Below are 18,727 nucleotides of genomic sequence, written 5' to 3' on the forward strand. Positions count from 1 at the left end.
CCCCCGCTCTCATTCCTGTTTCCGACTCTATCCACTGTCCTCCTCTATTAAATAAAGGTGCAAAAACGCCCAAAATAAATCTTAAAAAAATCTTTCTAGTCACGTATGGCATGAGTAATACTTGTACACAGCAATTGTGTTAATTAATTAATTAATTGGGATCATGGGGAAAAACACATTCAGACCAAGGGCAGGCTGGCCTTTCAACAGGTTTTAACATCAATGTTAGGTTGCATTGACACATCTGCTACTGAATTTAACTTCTTCTTACATTTTTGATTATAACTATCCAAACCTTTGGGTCTAGATCCTTCTGCATTCCCAAGGACAAGACCCTAACCAGCCTAGTATGAATTTATTACATTCATGGAGAATTCTTCCATCCCTCTGCACCATTTTGTGACAGCAGAGAACAAACAATAACACAATTATGCCCCCCAAGCGTGTGTTTTATGTTTTGACAACATCGTCTGTCACAGTCACTGATCTCATTCTTGGAATAAATCAAAGGTGTTTCACACTGCCGTGGGAGTCAAAACCCAGACACAGAACAATATGCACCTCCCATGAGTTCACTTTTTCTTTTTCATCATGCACAAAGAATCACAGCGCGTCTCTAAAACTCCCATTTTATTATCTGCTTTGATTCAAAAACAAGTTAAAAGGAGGATAAAAAAAAAGAAGTGTAAAAACAGACTAAAACAAGTGTCACAAAAACTCCCAGAATAACTACTGGTTCAGAACTATGCATGGCTTCTGTTCGAAGTAAGAATGGCATTCAGTCCTTCATACTATACACATACGCCTGCACACATGCATACAAATAGGACCAGGGTGTGTCCTGCAGTTTATCGATTAATTCTACCTGCAGACGCTACCACCTTGCATGTCCCCTAAGTGTTTGTCTTCGCCCTGTAATGGGGCCTCCTCCACTTCCACATGTCTTCAGGTCCATATTCCCTTCATTAAACCCGAGAGCTGCTCAGATTGCTCTCATTTACTCAGTCCAGGCTCATGTCCTCCCTTTGAATGTGTTCATGCAGGTATAACTTCCAGAAAACTTGTGGATTTCTTCAAGTGCAACTTGAGGCATGAAGCTAAAATGGAAAAGGAAAACAGGATAATGTTAGACATGGAGCAAAAATGCTGATGAAAACCAAAGACATAAAATATTATGACTTTTGCAATACCTTTTTAAAATAACAAGAGCATGCATAGTCCAGGGCAGGTAGAGGAAGGCTTTGTCAGCCCGGACCGCATCCACAGTCCGCTGGGCGACTACCTCCGGTTTGAGAGGTGGAAAGAGCTGAGGAAACCTAACAGAGAAAAGATGGTACATTTGAGTATAATGATAAAATGAGTGCACAGAAATGGAATCCATTGTTAGTTACATGCTATTTGTCAAGTATTCTGGGGAATTTACAGAGCATTAGACTAGGGTTTAGCTGGCTTGACATAACTTCTATAGCAGCACACCAACAATATGCTTGTTTGAAGAAGTGCACAAAAAACTGATTGATGATACATGCACAAGAATATTCTGTGTCACAGTTTAAAGAACCTTACACAGTTCAGCACTATCAGAGCTTCATAGCATCAGCAATAACATCAGCTTAGTTCAGTTATTTCCAACTGAGGTGCCCTGGCAGCCCACAAGTGATCTAGTGCAATGTTTTTACTCAGCGCCCCTATTATCTGTTCTGTTGCTTGCATAGACATGGATGAGGAATGAGGAGCAAAAGAGATCCAAAAGGGCTCCCCTACAGGGAGAATTTTGTTATTTCATGTTGCTTTTCTTGTTTGGCTGGGTTTGTTTGTTGTCTTTTGGCCGTCAGGCAAGACACTACATCTGGCGGGAATACAGCAAATAACCACAACCACAGCATCCCTGCTGTGAAGCACAGTGGTGGCAGCATCATGCTGTGGGGATGCTGCTAGCCCTGGTTGGAAGGCTCGTAAAGGTAGAGGGTAAGATTAATTTGGCAAAATGTAGGAAAATCCTGGAGGACAATCTTACTCAGCCTGCAAGAGAACTACAGCTCGGGAGGAGATTTATTGACCAGCAAGACAATGAGCTGAAACATACAGTGAAAGCTGCACAGAAATGGTTTGAAGACAACAAGGAGAATGTTAGGTCTGGGCGATTACGGCAAAAATCAAAATCATGATTAATTGAACTTTAAACCTTGGTTATGATTGATGAACGATAATCCCATCCCCCCTATTCTGTTTGTGCTGTAAGTATTTGTATGATTTTAAAACAAATAACTTAAAGGAACATGTGGTTTATTAGCAATCTGTGGTTATGGAGAGAGAATTGCAAGGAAAAAAAAAATTGAAATAATAGACATGGCAGGTTTATGTTGGTTAGAGGCTCCACATGTCAGTTTTGATTATTTTTTCATACATTTCCCAGCGATAGCGAGTGTTCTGGAGTCAAAGCCCAGACCTCAGTCAAACAAGAGTATTTGTGGCTGGACTTGAAAAGGGCTGTTAATGCCTGATCCCCATGCAACCTGACAGAGCTTGAACTGTTCTTCAAAAAAGAATGGAGCAAGTCCAGATGTTAAAGCCTAAATGAGACCTATCCACACAGACTCAGTGCTGTGATTGCAGCCAAAAGTGCATCTGCTAAATACTGATGTGAAAGGGATGACTCATTTTATATTACATATTCTTATTTAAATGACCTTACTTTGTGGAAACACGTTTCCACTTTGACATTAAAGAGGGATTTTTTTTCCTTGTCAAAAAAGCAAAATTATATTGACCATGATTGATTTATAAAACCAAAAAAGGGTAAAACATCAAAGGTGAAAATACTTTTTGTAGACACTATATGTGCCACCATGTTGGACGTTGCAACCAGTGACTAACTGCCATTAGCATTAGCATTAAGCTAGCTTATCATTCATCACAGAGTTTGGATAGACAAATATACACAGTATAGTCAAGTAAACGCAATATGTTTGTTTAAAGTCTTCCCCCTGGGTTTGATGTAGCCCTGATGCTCCTCCTTAAAATGATCTCCACTCAAAGTTTCAAGCTGGTCTCAACGAGGACAAAAACCTCCTCAGGTGCACGGTCCATATTATACTATGTCCAAAGCATGGCACCTTAAAACATAGACCACAAGGGACTGTGATAAAGGTGGAAAAGGGGTATGATATGTCTCCTTTAATTTGTTGGAGGTCTAAACACTTTAAAAGTTAACCTAATGCGACCCCAGTCAATTCTGGCATGGTACACTTCACTGCCATCCATCAAGTACTTGTCTGGGTGTGTAAGTGACTCTGTTTTGAAGGACACATGATGCCTACTAAAGTAAATGATATCCTAAAGAATCTGTGTACCTGACTCTCATGCCCTGGAACATCTCTGTGTTGGTGTGGAATGGCAGCACAGTGGTGCAGCTGACACCGGGACAGTCCAGCAGCCCCAGCGTCAGACTCTCCATGAAGGCCAGCGAAGAGGCCTTGGAGGTGCAGTAGTCTATGGCCCCAGGGATGGGCGACTGGGACAGGATGGAGTTTATGCACACTACATGGCCATGCTGCAGCTCCAGCATCCGAGGAAGGAAGGCTTTTGTTGTCTGGAATAAAGAAAGACAAAAATAAGAGAATGAAACGGGAGAATAAAGACAAGAAGGAAAAAAGCGTGGTAACAGAAGGTGAATTATATTCAGCAGAGTAAAAAGAAGAAGAGACAAGAGAAACAGGCCCTCAGTGTAACCACAGATTAAATTTCCATTTCCATTTAGTTGATAATTGCATTTCTGTCTGCATACCACACAGTCTTTTCATCTCTATACAAAATAAAAATGCCACAACTTTCTAGACCCCTCTGATGTTTCAGGAGCTGGGAAGAGACTTGGAAATACCCCACTTAACCTGCCACAATAACAGGCATGATTGACAAGTCGGTGTTTGTCTGCTATAAATGCTGCCATGGTGTAATCAGAAAGGGAAAATGATAAGGGTAATCAGCTCCAAGGAATTCCCCTCCTTCTGCCTGAAAACTGCCTCTGGTTTAGTCTCTGCAAGTCTCACCCAGAACTGTCCCATGGTGTTGATGTGTTGGGATTTCAGGAGGGCGTCGTCATCGCTGTCCATCAAACTTTTACCGTGGACTACAGCTGCGTTGTTCACTAATATGGTCACATCTCCAACCTGAGGTTAGAAAAAAAAGAAGAAAGAGAGAAAGATTGAACCCTGTCAGAGCTCTTGTGTGTTTTCTGTTTGCTTTCATAATATGATACAGTTGAGTTTCTCCAGAGCTCTTTGCTGTATTCCCCTCACTTATGCAGACATTTCAGATGGAGTGTAATCTATACACCAGATGGGAGACAGAGCAGCTCAGAGCCAATGTACATACAGAACAGACAGGGAGGCAGCGCAGAAATATGTAATGTAATGTTTCACTCTCTGCAAGTGGTATTCTCTGTAAGCAACGCTTTACAATGAAGAATATAAAACTCATCATAGTTACTCAGTAAAGATCAGTAACTTACTGCTACTTAACCAGGGATATGGGACACTAACTGCTACTTAAAAAGGGAATATATAGGAAAACAACTCCTACTTAACCAGGGAATTAATGAGTAAACAAATGCTGCTAAACCAAGAAATAGATGAGGAAATAACTGCTACTTAACCAGGGAATAAATAGAGAAAAATTGCTAGTTGATGTATATGAAATTCATATTGTTGCTTGGTTCGAAATCTTGAAGGTTAGTTCTTTGTTTCACGGTTGGCTTGCTGTCAGTTGTCCATTTGTTACCTAGTGAAGGTAACAAATGGGCAATTTAGTGGGTTATTTAATGAAGGTTAACTAGGAGTTAGTAACTCATTGGTTACCGAGTAACTACCAGTTTTAATGTAGGTTAACTAGTCCATAGTTCTCATTCACAACTTACCTGTGCCAATTCTAGTCAAGGTTAACCTGAACTTACCTTCTCTTTTGTAACCTGCTAACTATCCAAATCATTATGTTGGTTTACTAGCAGTTAGTTACTCATTAGACCCTTAATTAACAGTCAAATACTTGTGCATTTTTCCCTGGTTAATGTGCAGTTCATTACTATTTGTATATTGCTTAGCTGCCATTTAGTAACTCATTTGTTGCCAGGTTAACTAGCATTTGATTTACTTATTTTGTGGCCTATAACTGGCAATTGTAGTGTGAGTTAACAAGATGTCAGCTGCACATTTGTCACCTGTTAACTATGCTAGTTGTAATGGTTAACTAGAAGTTAGCTGCTTATTTGCTACCAAGCAAGTCATTACCAAGTAAATATACAATGTTAGTGAGGGTTAACTGCATTTGTTTTCTGTTATTTAGCAGCAAGTTATTAATTTGTTTGTACATTGTTCCTCATTAACTAGCAGGTAGTAACCAAGGAGCAAGTGAGTAACTAACATCTATGTGCTGATTTTTACCCCCGGCAAGGAGGTTATGAGATCGGCAGGGTTTGTTAGTTTGTTAGTTTGTTTGTTAGCAACATAACTCAAAAAGTTGTGGACGGATTTTGTTGAAATCAGCCAGGAGTTTTTTTTAAAGGATTCCGTACTATTGGGAGACAGGGCTAATGGCGAAGGTCTGCACCCTCCGAGTGCTTTTCTAGTTTAACAAGTAGACATACCATTTACGTGGACCTTATAATGTGTAAATATCCAAAGAAGTTTTAAGCTGGTTTACCTTTTCTCTAACCACCTTGGCTTGCTTGTAAACTTCCTCCCGATTTGCCACATCACACAGGAAGTAATGGCACTCTGTTCCTGACAGAGCGATCTCTTCTGCTGTTTCTTTCAGGCACTTCTCTGTTCGGCCCCACAAGATTACCTATCAGAAAGAAAAACAGTTTTAAAGCGGTTAGATAAACACTCGGCATTGAATCTCCTCCAAGATCAGAAGCAGATGAAGTGAACCGAAGCCTAAAAATGGAACAAAAAGGGGTCGTTTTTGAAGTCAGGCCTCAACAAAAACATTACGTATGTTTTGCGCAATATTTCTGGCAGAGAGACCTGGCCTAACTTTGGAGGTCTTTGGGCAGCGATGGTCTTTTCATTCAGAGAACAGAGAGGCCATTTTCACTCCAACAAATAGTTTTCTAGCAAGATTAAAGGCGTGGGGGTTGCTGTGTGAAAGAACTGTCTCTTCATCCACCCGGAGACTAAATGAAGGCCGGTCATTTGAGCAGGGAACATGGAGGGTTGGATGGAACTAGGTGGGGGTGGTGGGGGAGGAGGAGGAGGGGGGGACTAGTGATTGGGCAATTAGATCTGTCAGTCTTTGGGGTCAGGGAAAGGTAATGAAATCAGGGGGTGAGCCCTCCTCATCTCTCAAACACAAATTCTCAAAGAGATTACACGGCCTGTTGGGCAGATGAGCCCCGTCATTTCTGGTCAGGGAGTCTGAAAACAGTGCGTGTGTGAAGTGCTGAGGACGCCAGCGTGGGATTTGGCCAGTCGCCCGTGACCAAGGTTAATATTTGAGCAAAAAGTCTTTTGGAAAGTGATATTGTGTATGTGAGAGGAAGAAATACTGTGTGTGCATGCATACACAGACAAAAGAGAGCGTGTCTGTAGCCTCTTGCGTTGCTTCAGATGATCACACATGGGCTTTTAGCGAGGACTGAAGCAGTCATGTTGCAGTAACAGGACACTTTCAAACCCTGCCAATCTTTTAAAACATGCTCTGCCTTTTTTTTTTACAGCCAAACATTACAAACTGCCAATGACAGTTTGTTAATTTGCACAGTCACAACACTTAAAATCATAAAATTAATGTGTTACTTTGCCGCGTTCATGTGTCTGATGGTAATAGCATCAGAAGCAGAGCAAACACGGAAACACTGACACTTTAAAGCTCCAGGGACGCCGCTGATTGCAGTCTGGAATCTGTCCTTTATTTCTTTATCAGATCTGAAGCAATAAGGGTTTGGCTCACTCTGTGAACTACCCTTGTTTGACTTGCCTTTGATTGGGTTTTCTGTTTGCTTCATTTGCAGCCCCATTTAAGTAATCAGCAGAGGCAGACAGGTCTTGATAAATAAGCGAAAGCTTTTAATAGGATTTGAGCCTTACAAACAAAGCTGACAGCTCTCATTAAAAGTCAGCACTCAAACTGTGCTCTCCTGCTTAAATGTTATTTAATTCATTAGGTTTATCACCCGTCACAACACACAAGACCCTCAGAACAAACAAGCACCACTCAAATTGCTGTCTGGATAGAAACAGTAAGAAAACAGCTTAAATTGACCTCACACAGGCTGCTTTCAGTGTCAGAGATAGACCATCGATTGTTCTAACAAGGCGTGTTGAACAAGTCTTAGCATGAACATGTGCCGCAACTAAAAGCTCTGATGAGAAAATTACAAATGCAATGCTTAACCTTGGAGAGGACGGTGCAAATGTAGCTAAAAACTGACTCTCACTGCTGCTTTCCTGCTTTTTTTTTTTTGCTACTTCAGTTTCATCAGTTTGGAGGCTGTTCCTTCAACTTTGGAGAGTAAAATCCTCAAGCTGTATTAAGGAATAGGACACTATTAATTAAATATGCTACATTATATGCCAGAATTATGCCTTTCAAATAATTACATCGACAAATTTTGATTAATCAAAATTTGTCCATGTAATTAGAGCCAATCATGTTTAAAATTGATTTGATTTGCATTTTAAAGCGATGGATCATGAACCATTTTCTAACCTGTTTTTTCTGTTTTGATTTGGTAATCAAATATGCAGAGATATGCAATACATGACCTTGACTGTCACTTTATTATTTTACTGAATGCTGCACCAGTGTGGTTTGAATACAATGTAGAGGTAGGAACCAGCTTCAAATGGCTTATTCTAACAAATGCAGTGGTATGTAAAAAATATGTAGGAGTGCATGTACAAAATGACTCTGTGACTTCCAGTCATCCCAAGTTAATGTGAAAGCATTAACTCTGTTTAGTTGAGGGGTGTCAAACTCAAACACAGCAGGGGCCGAAATCTGAATTTAGGTTTAACCTCTTGGCCTAACAGGGTCAAGATTTCACCAAAAACTGTCAACCGTGTTTTTACAGGTAATGATTTATAGGGAAAATTAAACAGAACAAAAGTCAAAATGATGAAATATCACAGCATCAATGTTACTGTGTGTCCACGTCAAATAAATGCTAAATAATTAAATTAGTTAAAGGCTCAAAATCTGTGATAAAAAGTTAACTTTATAAGTCCTAAAGGTCAAAATACAAAATTAAAAGTCAAAATAAGGTTTTAAAAGGCAAATATATCAGAGAGTTTAAATCATGAGTTTAAAGGTCAAGGTATGACAAAATATAAAATCAAGAGTTTAAAAGGTCAGAATAGAAGATAAATTTCAAAACTGTGACTCTTAAAGTTCAAAATATGAGATAAGATTCTAGATCAGGGGTTTAAAAAGTGAAAATATGGGATTAAAAGTCAAAGTTAGGAGTTTAGAAGGTCACAATATAATCTAAAATGAAAATTTGGGAACCTAAAAGGTCCCAATATGATAGAAAAGGTCAAAATTATGAATTGTAAAGGGTAAAATGTGAAATGAAAGTCAAAATTGTAAGTTTAGGTCATAATCTTGGGATGCAAAATGAAAACATGAAATGAAAGTCATTCCTGACCATTTCTACTCTCTGCTTTTTCAGATTTTTATGACTTAACAAGGTTTTTTGTTTTTTTTTTTCAAATCTTCAAAGTTAAATTTGCATTTTTATATTGGAGAAAATCTGCAGACCTCTTGGGATGAGCCACTTCTAATTAAAATATGAAATGATCTTGTGGGGCGGACCGTACTCAAAGCCTGGGGGCCACATTTGGCCCATGGGCCTATGACTTTGATTTGACTGGTTGATGACTTTAAAATTGTCCGCAAACCTCAGGGCAAAGGACGTCATTTACAGTTAACAATGAGGGTTTATGTCTCCATCTATGACAGAGGCTGAGGAATAAAGATTTAAGTAAAATGCTGAAATTCTCTAACCTGACCTTCAATACTAAGCGTTTGGGAAAGAGCAGAGGCTTTGAAAAAACACTCGGAGTGTGATTGTATGAACGTTCTGTGTGTTACATCTTTACGGGCCAATCAGAGCAACAAAACACGTGACGTAGCCGCGACCGAGGTGCGTGTGTGCAGCTACCAAGGAGTAACGGAAACGTGGCAGCTGTAGACATGTCAGTACACGACTTTTGTCGTTTTTGAAAAGAAAACAACTCAATGCTGCTCTTTGTTCTTCTTTTAACAAAGAAATGTCATCAAGTTCTGATAAAACTGGCACTTCCACGCTAAGCTCTTCCGCCATATTTGCACCGGCCTCTTGTTGCTGCTTGCTTACGTCACGACATGAAAATACTGTCCCTCGTCGCTGATTGGTCCTCTCACTTTCTAACTGGGCCCAAACGGTCTACAGTTTTGCAAGATGGATTCACCAGTGAGAAACACGGAGACGGGTGTATCCATCTGCTTTGCAAGGTTAGAAATTGTGTGCAGTCTTTCGTAAAACTGTCTGGTTTTTGGAGGTTGTTCTCAAACAATACTTCATTTCTAAAGGGTGTTACTTTAGGTGGCTGTAGGGGGAATAGGGTGGAGGATGGCGTGCCTAAAATAAATCAAAGCGATTTTAATAAATGAATATCTAAACCTAATTACAATTTATATCAGCCCTTGTAAGAAAGACAGACCCAAAGAAGAAAAAGACCCAAAAACTAAAATGCAAAATGTGAAATAATGCACCTCTTTAAACCTCCAAGTGAACATTTAATTAGGTCTGCCACTCTTTTTGCATGACATGACCTCTAACATAGCAATATGGCATGCTGTGGTTTCAAATCTGCTACCATTTTGTGAGTCGAGGAAGCTTTAATATGATTTTTCCCAGCCATTGTCTGGATTGTTCTGACACAAGGCGAATATAGGGTCAGTCTGTGAGTCCCCGGTCTCTCCGTACCTCCTGCTGAATTACAGTGATACTCTATCTCCCGGATCTGGATGTATGGGTGGGTATGAACCCTCCTTTTCACACCCATTGTATGGGCCAGCAGAGAGGCGGCACACAGAGGGGGCAGCAGGAGTTCAGGAGGCAGTCGCCTGCCGCTGTCTAATTACTGCGGAGACAGCAAGGTCAGTTGCAGGGCAATACCCAGCTGGGAGCGGTGTGCTTCCCGCCTCCAACACAACACGCACACCCACAGAAAACCTGTTGTCAGTGCCTCCTCGCTTTGGTTCATCTCCCATGCTGTGGTCGCCTTATGTAATCTTAACAACCACATAAAAATCAATGTTTCTGCAAACACTTTCTTTTGGAGTTGTTTCCATGGTACTGAAATATACAATAAAAGGAGCTTTGAAGAAGAATGCTGCTCTAACATGTCAGCTATTTACTTGTATTGTTCTGAAAGACCTCTCGCTGCGCTCTGAACTTGGATGCTGTTTTGAACACACGTTGGTCTGGTTTATTGTTTCTGAGCTTCGTTCTGCAACGCTTCCTCTCAAGCAAGAAGACCTGGCTCCCCTCCTGAGTCTCGCCGAATTCTTTCATCAGCACTGTAGTTAGCCTTCCTCACACCGTGAAAACAGCAAAGCCTGAGTAAAGGAGAGGGAAAAGGAAATTCCGGCTGCCACTCACAAAGGGGCTCGAAAAGGGGTGAGCGGGAGTTCGTAGAGGTTATCCCTATTCATAATTACAACCCTGTCTCCTTTTAGCATCTCTTTAGGCAGGGAGTAATTGTCATACACATTACCCCAGGTGTTGTTTTCAAAGCCTTCACACCTTGATAATACCCAACAATGAGGTGCTGAGAAGCGTGGTGACATCCTTTGTTGTGCAGCTGCAGAGTAAAGCTTTTAAAACCCACCGGTTTCTTCTTGCTCATTCCCTAAGGAGATGGCATTGAAAGACAGAGGGAGGCAGTTAGTGTTTCACCAAGCTTTTAGCAATGTTTTCAAGCTGCTACAATTGCGCCTCAAGTGCGTATTGGAGACGTGGAGCCCGTGTCACACATGCAGGGATAATTATAACCCGCAGCTTTTAGCCGGGCTGCTTAAAGCTTTCTAGCAGGGAAATTACCACCTCGTCCTTCCATGTGTAATGATGACTCCCATCTGAGGTGATCAAAAATCGAGCTGCTCTGTATTAGCGCATTACGGCTAAAAGGGACACCAGCGGTTCATCAGGCACTCAGCTATGTAATGTTCGCCCACTGGACTGGTTGACAAACCGTAGCCGGGAATGATGATGGGATCAGAGAAGGACCTGCGGCAGTAAGGAGCTGTCTATGCAGCCACTGAGGCATCACACACCCCGGTGACGGCTGCTTGTTAGAGGGCTGAGGGATGGTGGGGGGGGTGGGGGCGGGGCGGGAGTTTGATGGGTGGGTATGCATAGGGGGGTTTTCTGGAAATGGAGAGGCTGAAAGAGTTGTTCTGAACTGGTTTCAAGAGAGAAAGTTGTTTTGCACTGAAGAGGAGAAAAACATGAAATCTGATGTATAACTCAAGACTTATTTATGTATTTTCATTGCTAAGGCTGCACAAAAAATATGCAATTTTCTCATTTATGCTAGGGATGCACAGATGCATCGATCTAATATCGGCTCAATTTGTGTGGCATGAACAGATATCAGTCCTCTTCTTCTGTTGGGTCCAATAATATTTATGCTGGCATCTTTTATGCTGTTAAATGAGAGATTTTTTAAGAGGTAAGCAAAGTAACCAGCTGGACAAAATGATCTGACTTCATGGCCAAAATATGAGAGATAATTATTACCAAAGACCATCGGTAAACATTGGTATCGGTATAAGCCCTAATTTGCACAATCTGTGCATGTCTAATTGGTGCAATATGAGTGACAGTAAACAGATCAAGAAAGTCTGAATTGATCATAAATAATATAAAAAATTATTTCATGCTAACAAGGAGTGCTTTTTCATTAAGCACATGGGCATTTTGCACACTCTCACATCATTTTCATGCAGCCACATGAAGTCAGAGACAGCTGTCAGCTACCCCGATGGCCGTTGCAGACTGGCTACATAGTGGCTGCGTGATGGCTGTGACGCTTCAGCTCCAGCTCATGCTGTCGCGACTTTCATACAGACAGCAGTGCACTGAGTCACAATGTTTCCCTGCTGTCACAGGCTTCTTTCTTCTAGAGTTTTACCTCAATAAATATCCCTACAACTGACTTGAACCACTGTATAGCTAAGCTGGGACAAACGAGGCAAGTTTCTCCACAGAAATGCTTCATCGGGCTTTGACTTTAAAAAGCTCACATTACTGTGTTTATTACCCCCATCATATATTGTAATGATGCAGACATGCATATCTGCTAAAAGGTAATAACGGCTCTCTATTGTTTTCCTATCATTTCTAGCCAAGAGATGCGTCTCGTTGTAAAATAGGTGAGCCTTCTGTTCACAAGATGGTCAGCAGGTGAGATGCATGTATCAGTCACATACCATGCGCCTCTTTTGCAGGCAGTCTGAAACCCCTTACTTGTGAACATGCACGCTGAAAAGAAAATCCAGCTGTGACGCCATCTTTACGAAGTAGTTTTTGATACCATCAGTTTTGAAACAACACAACGCTGTGTTATAAGGGTTGAGTACTGTTTTTTAGGGCCGATATCGATACCGATTATCAGTGGAGATGTTCCAAAACCATTTTGCTAAAACCAATACCTGCGTGTTAAGCGGTATCAGACTATTTCTGATACTGGTATCGGAATCAGAACAACCCTAAAAATAAATGCAGACACAAATAGTCGGCTAAATGCCAAATATCTCAATCAGTAATGAACCAGGCCGATAATCGGTCTACCCCTAGTCCATTGTTTTAAAGATCCACCTTATCAAAAAGTACTGAAGTTTAAAAATCATGATCTTAAGTCATATTTAAGGAAAAGCTGCAGCAAATTAAAAAAGGCAACAACACCAATGAACTTGCAATGAGCTTGCAATGTTTTGGCATGTTGCCTCCGAAAGAAAGGCAGCACACCTCAACCATAATGCAATTTGACAGTTATTTACAAGATACTGGAACAATTCTTTTACAACAGCTACATGAAAAAATTGCACACATCGGTTTGAGGAAGCTTCGGGGGTCAGCCACAGCTCCTGGGCACATCAACCCCCCTTAGGGTCCTACAGATAGAAGAAAATGAGAAGAGATGGTCAAGACCATCCTGTGGTTGAGATGTGGTCCTGCTCCTGAAACGGTCTAAGTTAGTATCGCAAAACAAAAACTGGGAAAATTTGACAAATTACACAAAGTTGACTCTATGTTATGTAAATTAAAAGTAGAAAATTAAGCATCTGGGGTTTGGAACTTTTGATTTTGTTACTGTGAAGATGAAAAATCTATCAATAGTTTGATTTCTGATCAAACCCCCAATGAGAGGGACTTGTGGTTGCATGTTTACATGAAATCTGTGAAGTTGAGTTCATCTGAGTTGAGTTCACTTTAAGATCTATACGACAGGGTGTTACACTCTGGATCTTTTCCAGGGAGCAGTAAAACAGCTGGTAACAGCACAAAGAATTCACATCAACCCCCATCTGGGAAAACAAATATGAATCATAACCACAATAAACGCTCAGTAAATAACACTCGGTATTGTTTCAGACCTTTTACCCCATATGTCTGTTCTTCAGTACTCTTTAGTGCAGAAATGCCATATGTTTTTCAACTAATGCATCATAACCTTGGGTTATTTATTCTTCAGATTAGCCTTTTAGTTGAGTTCATGTAGCATCTGCATCTTTGTAGAGTCAAAGCAAGGTTTTCTGCCACAACTTTCAAAGTGCATGGAGGATGAATAAGTCTACACAACTCCAGCAACACTTCTAGTTAAGTGAACTTTATTAGAACATCATGTTTTGCATTGCAGCTTTCATCGAGGACCTTGTGAAGGCCAAATGTATCAGTCTAATAAAGTCAATCCTTTAACTACAAGTGCTACACATGCAGCCATAAAAGGCATCATATGTCCTCTTGTTAAAATGAAAACCTAATCTGGCTTTTATTAAAGCATTAAGGACCCTTTGTTTGTGTTCTGATAAGTTGGCAAATTTTACAACAGTGCTAAGACTGCTCACAAAATAGCAAGACCATCTAATGTGGTCACATTAGCATTGGGTAGATAGCCCCCTTGTCCCATCACATATGTAAAAAAAAAAAAAAACTGGGAGTTGATGTGTTTTCCAGACTCTAAATCTGTCAATAATACACCTCCTGGAAATATCAGTCGTCCCAGAATCAGCAGAGACCCCGAGCAGAACGACCGTCAGTGCAGTCCAGCATTTAATCACTTCAATCAGGCATCCAGGCTGTGCAGAGGCGACCTCATGTTGACCCAAAGTTGTTGTGCAATATTTGAACCGAAATGAAGGGCAGTGCCTCTTGTCTCCCTGGACCAACAAGCCTCCTTAAAGGTTATGATCCCTGCTTTTAGAGAACAGTGGAACAACAATTCACCTGGGAGAGGGTGGACAGGACCACTGGGAGGAGGGAGGGTGGTCAGACTGAGCAAATACTACTGCTGGTCTGGACTGGAATCAATCATGCCCTACCAAAGCAATGTGTTTGCCAAGTAGCCTGCAAAACAACTGACTCAGATCTATAACTCACAGTATGTCTAGTTCATCTGCTACTTTGTGAACACATTTATCAGTTAACTGGCACACTAAGATATAAACAATCTGAAAAAAGCTCATCACATTTCATCACATCCAAGCTCTTTCTCAGGATTGTCTTAAGGAACCACCCCACTGTCAAACCTCATGTTGAGTTAGGAGAGATGCTGTTCATTTCAGATGTAAAAGCTTCATAAATAAGGGGTACACCTCAGGATAAAGCCTCTGGCTCCAACCCCACCTTTATGATAAAAAAAGTTTTGAAAATCTCAACCCCCTCACAAATTCATGATGAAAATGTAGCAGTTTGGACCCAAGATAGAACGAAATATCACTGCATGTCTTTAATGGCTTCATGGCTCACCATAGTCCCATATGTCCCAAAGAGAGCCAATACTTTCATGTGTTTTGTGCCATATTTATGTCCCGATTTGCTTAACTGCCACCATAAAATCAGCCCTAACACATCAGCTGCATCTGACTTTGACGGCAACAAGCGCCAGCTACACAACCGCCTCCCCATAATCCCTAAACGACTGTCCAGCAGACTCTTTACCTCAGCTTTTGTTCTTCCCAAGCACATGAGTGACTCCCTGAAAGAGGCTCCAAGTGGGTCCAGACCAAAGATGGAAAGTAACTAATCAGTATATGTAAATTTTTTATATTTAAAAATAATAGTATTATATTTTCATTAATTTAAAAAACTGTTATTTGTGCTGGTATGTTAGTCCAACTGTGCTCAATCATATGTTATGGCATTGATAAATCTGGCAGGTCTAATGGACATAACTGGTAGGGCTGGGAAATGCATTGCAAATTAGATTAAATCGCAATATGACCTGCTGTAATTTTCAAATCCCAAAAGGTGGGATATTTCTTTAACTTGAAATGTTACAAAATACCAGTTTAATAAATCAATTTTTTGCAGTGGCAGAAATTTTATGCACATTATGCAAACATTCAAGTGTCATGTTTTTACTGATTACAAAAATCCTGCTTTTGGTGTTTTCTGTTTTTTTCCTTAATCAAAATGAGTGAAATAAAAATGATAATTCCCTTTAACAAAGCAAATGATGTTACATTTGCAATACGAGCAAAAATAGTTAGCTCACTCTATCTAAAACTGATGAAGCCTAGCGTTACTTCACGAAAGTCATATCCCAGCTGTGATCAGCTGGTAGCCAGCCTCACCTCCTCCACCCCAGCCGCCTCCTTTATAGCTTAAAGCTTGTTGCACCCCCATATTTAGATTCATGCTACTATGGATTAATTGCTTCAGAAATAATTTCATTATTTTCAATACACATCGTCTTATTAATGGAATTATTGCTTGAATTTGTTGAAAAATACACAAAATTAACCCAAGAATAATGGCATATTAAATTGCAATATTTGAGAAATAATTGCAATTAGATTACTTTTGCAAATTGTTCAGCCCTAATAACTGGTACCCTAATGAAGAGCCGTTTGGGAGCCAAAAGAGCCGACTCCTCTTGCTGATCGAACCAAATGATCTGGATCACTGAAAAAAGCCTAAATTCCCATCAGTACTTATCAGAGGAGACCCACCTTACCAAAGTGTTTCAAGAGTTACTGCATATTGTAAATATCTAACACTTTCAAAAGTGTAGTTGAACCAATATAGACAACTTAAGTGATTGTTGTCATGAACTTTTCCCACCTCTGGTTGAGACCCCCTAGTTGAGAGCCATGGCTCTGCTGTATTCACTCTCTGTCAGCAGGCTGTTTGAGCTCTCATAGATGCACAGAAAGCTTTGCCTTACTTTTATTATTACAAGAAATATCTTTCAGTGTTCCATCACTGGATGTCTGTATTAGGAAAAGAACACCCATCATTTAAGATGGAATCAAACATTGTTTGCCCTGTTTTGTCTCTTTCTGAAGCAAACAGACAGTCAAAACAATCATCATAAGAGTAACAGATGAGTTCTGGTAGTTCTGGTATGGCATCTCCATATAAACCAGTTACCTCAACAGCTGGGGATAAGTTAACCTCCTTAGTGATCAATTAACTGATTGGTAACTGCAGTTTTGTGGAATGAACGGAGAATAATGTGAGATTTTTGTGATATATTGATATAGTTTCATACGAGATGATAGGTAAGACAATATTGTTTACATCTGGTAAAGTTCATGGAACTGATGAGGTCACTGCAGCTCTACACACCACCCTACATGTTGCCAACATAACTGTGCAACGTTGTTCTCTCTCTCTGCATATATCATCATGGAGATGCATCATTTTAGAACATTATCTTAAAGGAATATAAACACAACCTCATGTTATGAAAATATAGCCAAAGGTTTTTGCACAAGTTAGACTATTTCAAGTAGTTTTCTGCAATGTCGATGATCAAAACTGGAAAAAAGTCCAATCATCTGTGTTTCACTGGTCTCAATCAAATTGAAATTTTGCATGATTTCAGCATTTTTTGCAAACTTGTAGGACTTCATTTTTGTTGCAGTATATCAATCAGGCTTTAATGTTTGAGTTTAGCTAGAATCATGTCCAACTTTACACTTTTAGTATTGTTGCAACCTCATTTTCACAGAGCAAGATCAACATCCTGCACCAGCATTCAGCTAAACAACACTGTTACATGTTTTTGGTTCCAGTCCTACCAGTGCAACAGGTTGTAGGTTAGGCTGACTTACCTTTCTGGCCCCCTGCCTGGCGAACTCTTTGGCCAGGTGACGCCCGATGCCTCGTCCCCCTCCGGTGATCAACACCACCTCCCTGGTCAGATCTTTCCTCTTGCCGGGCAGCAGCGCAGACAAACTCGCTCTGACGATATAAAAGAGCATTTGCACGGGGAAGAGAAACATACGACACGCGCTCTTCAACTCCATCTCGGGAAGTGCTCACGCGCTCACGGCAGATAGACTGTTTACGCTGCAGCGAGTTCACTGAAAGGCTCCAAACAGAGAGTTAAAAGCTCCTGTGAGTTCAGGACTAAAAATCACATGCAGGGTGGAAAAGTGCTGCATGAGAAATCCATCCGCGTAAAGAGGAAATATTACAAAGAGCGGAAGAGTGAGAGTTTAAAATGCTCTGACATGTTAGTCGGTATGGATCACGCTCTCAAATGTGTGAGTGATCAGTCATTACGCCTGTCAGGACGCACAGACGTGAAACACAAGTCCAGGCGACGCTCCGCTGTGCGCTACTGAAAGCTCGCTCAGCTTTGGAGTTGTTGTGTTGCTGAGCTGTCCCGCTCTGCCTCCTTATATATCAGCGCTCTGCTTCTGCCAGCAGTGCAAGGACCTGCATGAAGCTAAAGGAGAGGTTTGTAAGGGCATTAATCCTGATTGACATGTTAAGTGGGGATGAATATTTAGCTCCACAGTGCCCGTCTGCCCTGACTGGCTGCGTACTTCCCCCTTCTCCACCCCCTTTCATGTCTCTACAGAGGTGCTTCTCAATCTGTGGTCCAGGGCCCCCCAGTGGTCGCTCAAACTCTGTCCCAGGTGGGTGTCCAATTCTTGTTTGAGGAGGGTTTATTTTAATTCAGACGACCTGTGCTTCACCTCGTTGCGTAACGTGCAGGAAAACAATGATGTTGCAATCACAGGTTTCACTGAGAGATAGAAGTTAATGCAAAACAACCAAACTATGCTTGCATAAGAAAAGCAGAGGGTTATGGGGATTATGTGGGGCTGTCATAGAGAAAAAGAGTGAGAGGGAAGTTTTTTTCTTTTGAATTTCAGAAACAAAAAAGACTTTCTTTAGAACATCTGTGTTTCAGTGGAACTAGAGGGAAGTTCAAACTCCGCTACGCACAAGATATCATTTCATCCTAGTGGCATGATCTATAATAGAAGTTATTATTAAAATTTTCATTGAAATGCCTCCTGATCCAAAGAGAACCTGTCTGCAGATGTTGGACATCTGCAAACACATGCATAGTTGGCATATCTGTAAGTGCTTGCACATTTTGGTCTCAGCTTTTGATCTGTAAATTGAGAGGACTATGGATTGAAAATCACTGGCAATTCCTCTAATAAAGTCACGTAACTGCATCACCTCTCATTTAGCTAGCCTTTAAAACAGTGA

The 18,727-nt window shown here is 40.8% G+C and overlaps 1 protein-coding gene across 1 annotated transcript; it reads right to left on the reverse strand.

Moving 5' to 3' along the window:
• Window positions 1-613: 613 nt before the first annotated feature.
• dhrs3b (dehydrogenase/reductase (SDR family) member 3b) lies at window positions 614-18,038 on the reverse strand. The gene is made up of 6 exons (XM_041783777.1): window positions 17,329-18,038; window positions 5,698-5,841; window positions 4,050-4,169; window positions 3,354-3,592; window positions 1,191-1,316; window positions 614-1,097 (listed from the first exon to the last, which is right to left on the reverse strand). The coding sequence occupies exons 1-6, from the start codon at window positions 17,521-17,523 to the stop codon at window positions 1,013-1,015; spliced, it is 909 nt and encodes a 302-aa protein (XP_041639711.1). The 5' UTR covers window positions 17,524-18,038; the 3' UTR covers window positions 614-1,012.
• Window positions 18,039-18,727: the final 689 nt, after the last annotated feature.

This window comes from Cheilinus undulatus, linkage group 3 (genome assembly GCF_018320785.1).
Source record: "Cheilinus undulatus linkage group 3, ASM1832078v1, whole genome shotgun sequence".
NCBI lineage: Eukaryota > Metazoa > Chordata > Actinopteri > Labriformes > Labridae > Cheilinus > Cheilinus undulatus.

What these genes read in the sequence shown, in the direction of transcription:
- dhrs3b (XM_041783777.1), bottom strand. Translation starts at nt 17,523, where the DNA reads ATGGAGTTGAAGAGCGCGTGTCGTATGTTTCTCTTCCCCGTGCAAATG. An exon ending in CCAGGCAGGGGGCCAGAAAG is followed by an intron (nt 5,842 to 17,328) that starts GTAAGTCAGCCT and finishes TCTTTCTGATAG; the next exon opens with GTAATCTTGTGGGGCCGAAC. An exon ending in TTCCAGGGCATGAGAGTCAG is followed by an intron (nt 1,317 to 3,353) that starts GTACACAGATTC and finishes TTTCTCTGTTAG; the next exon opens with GTTTCCTCAGCTCTTTCCAC.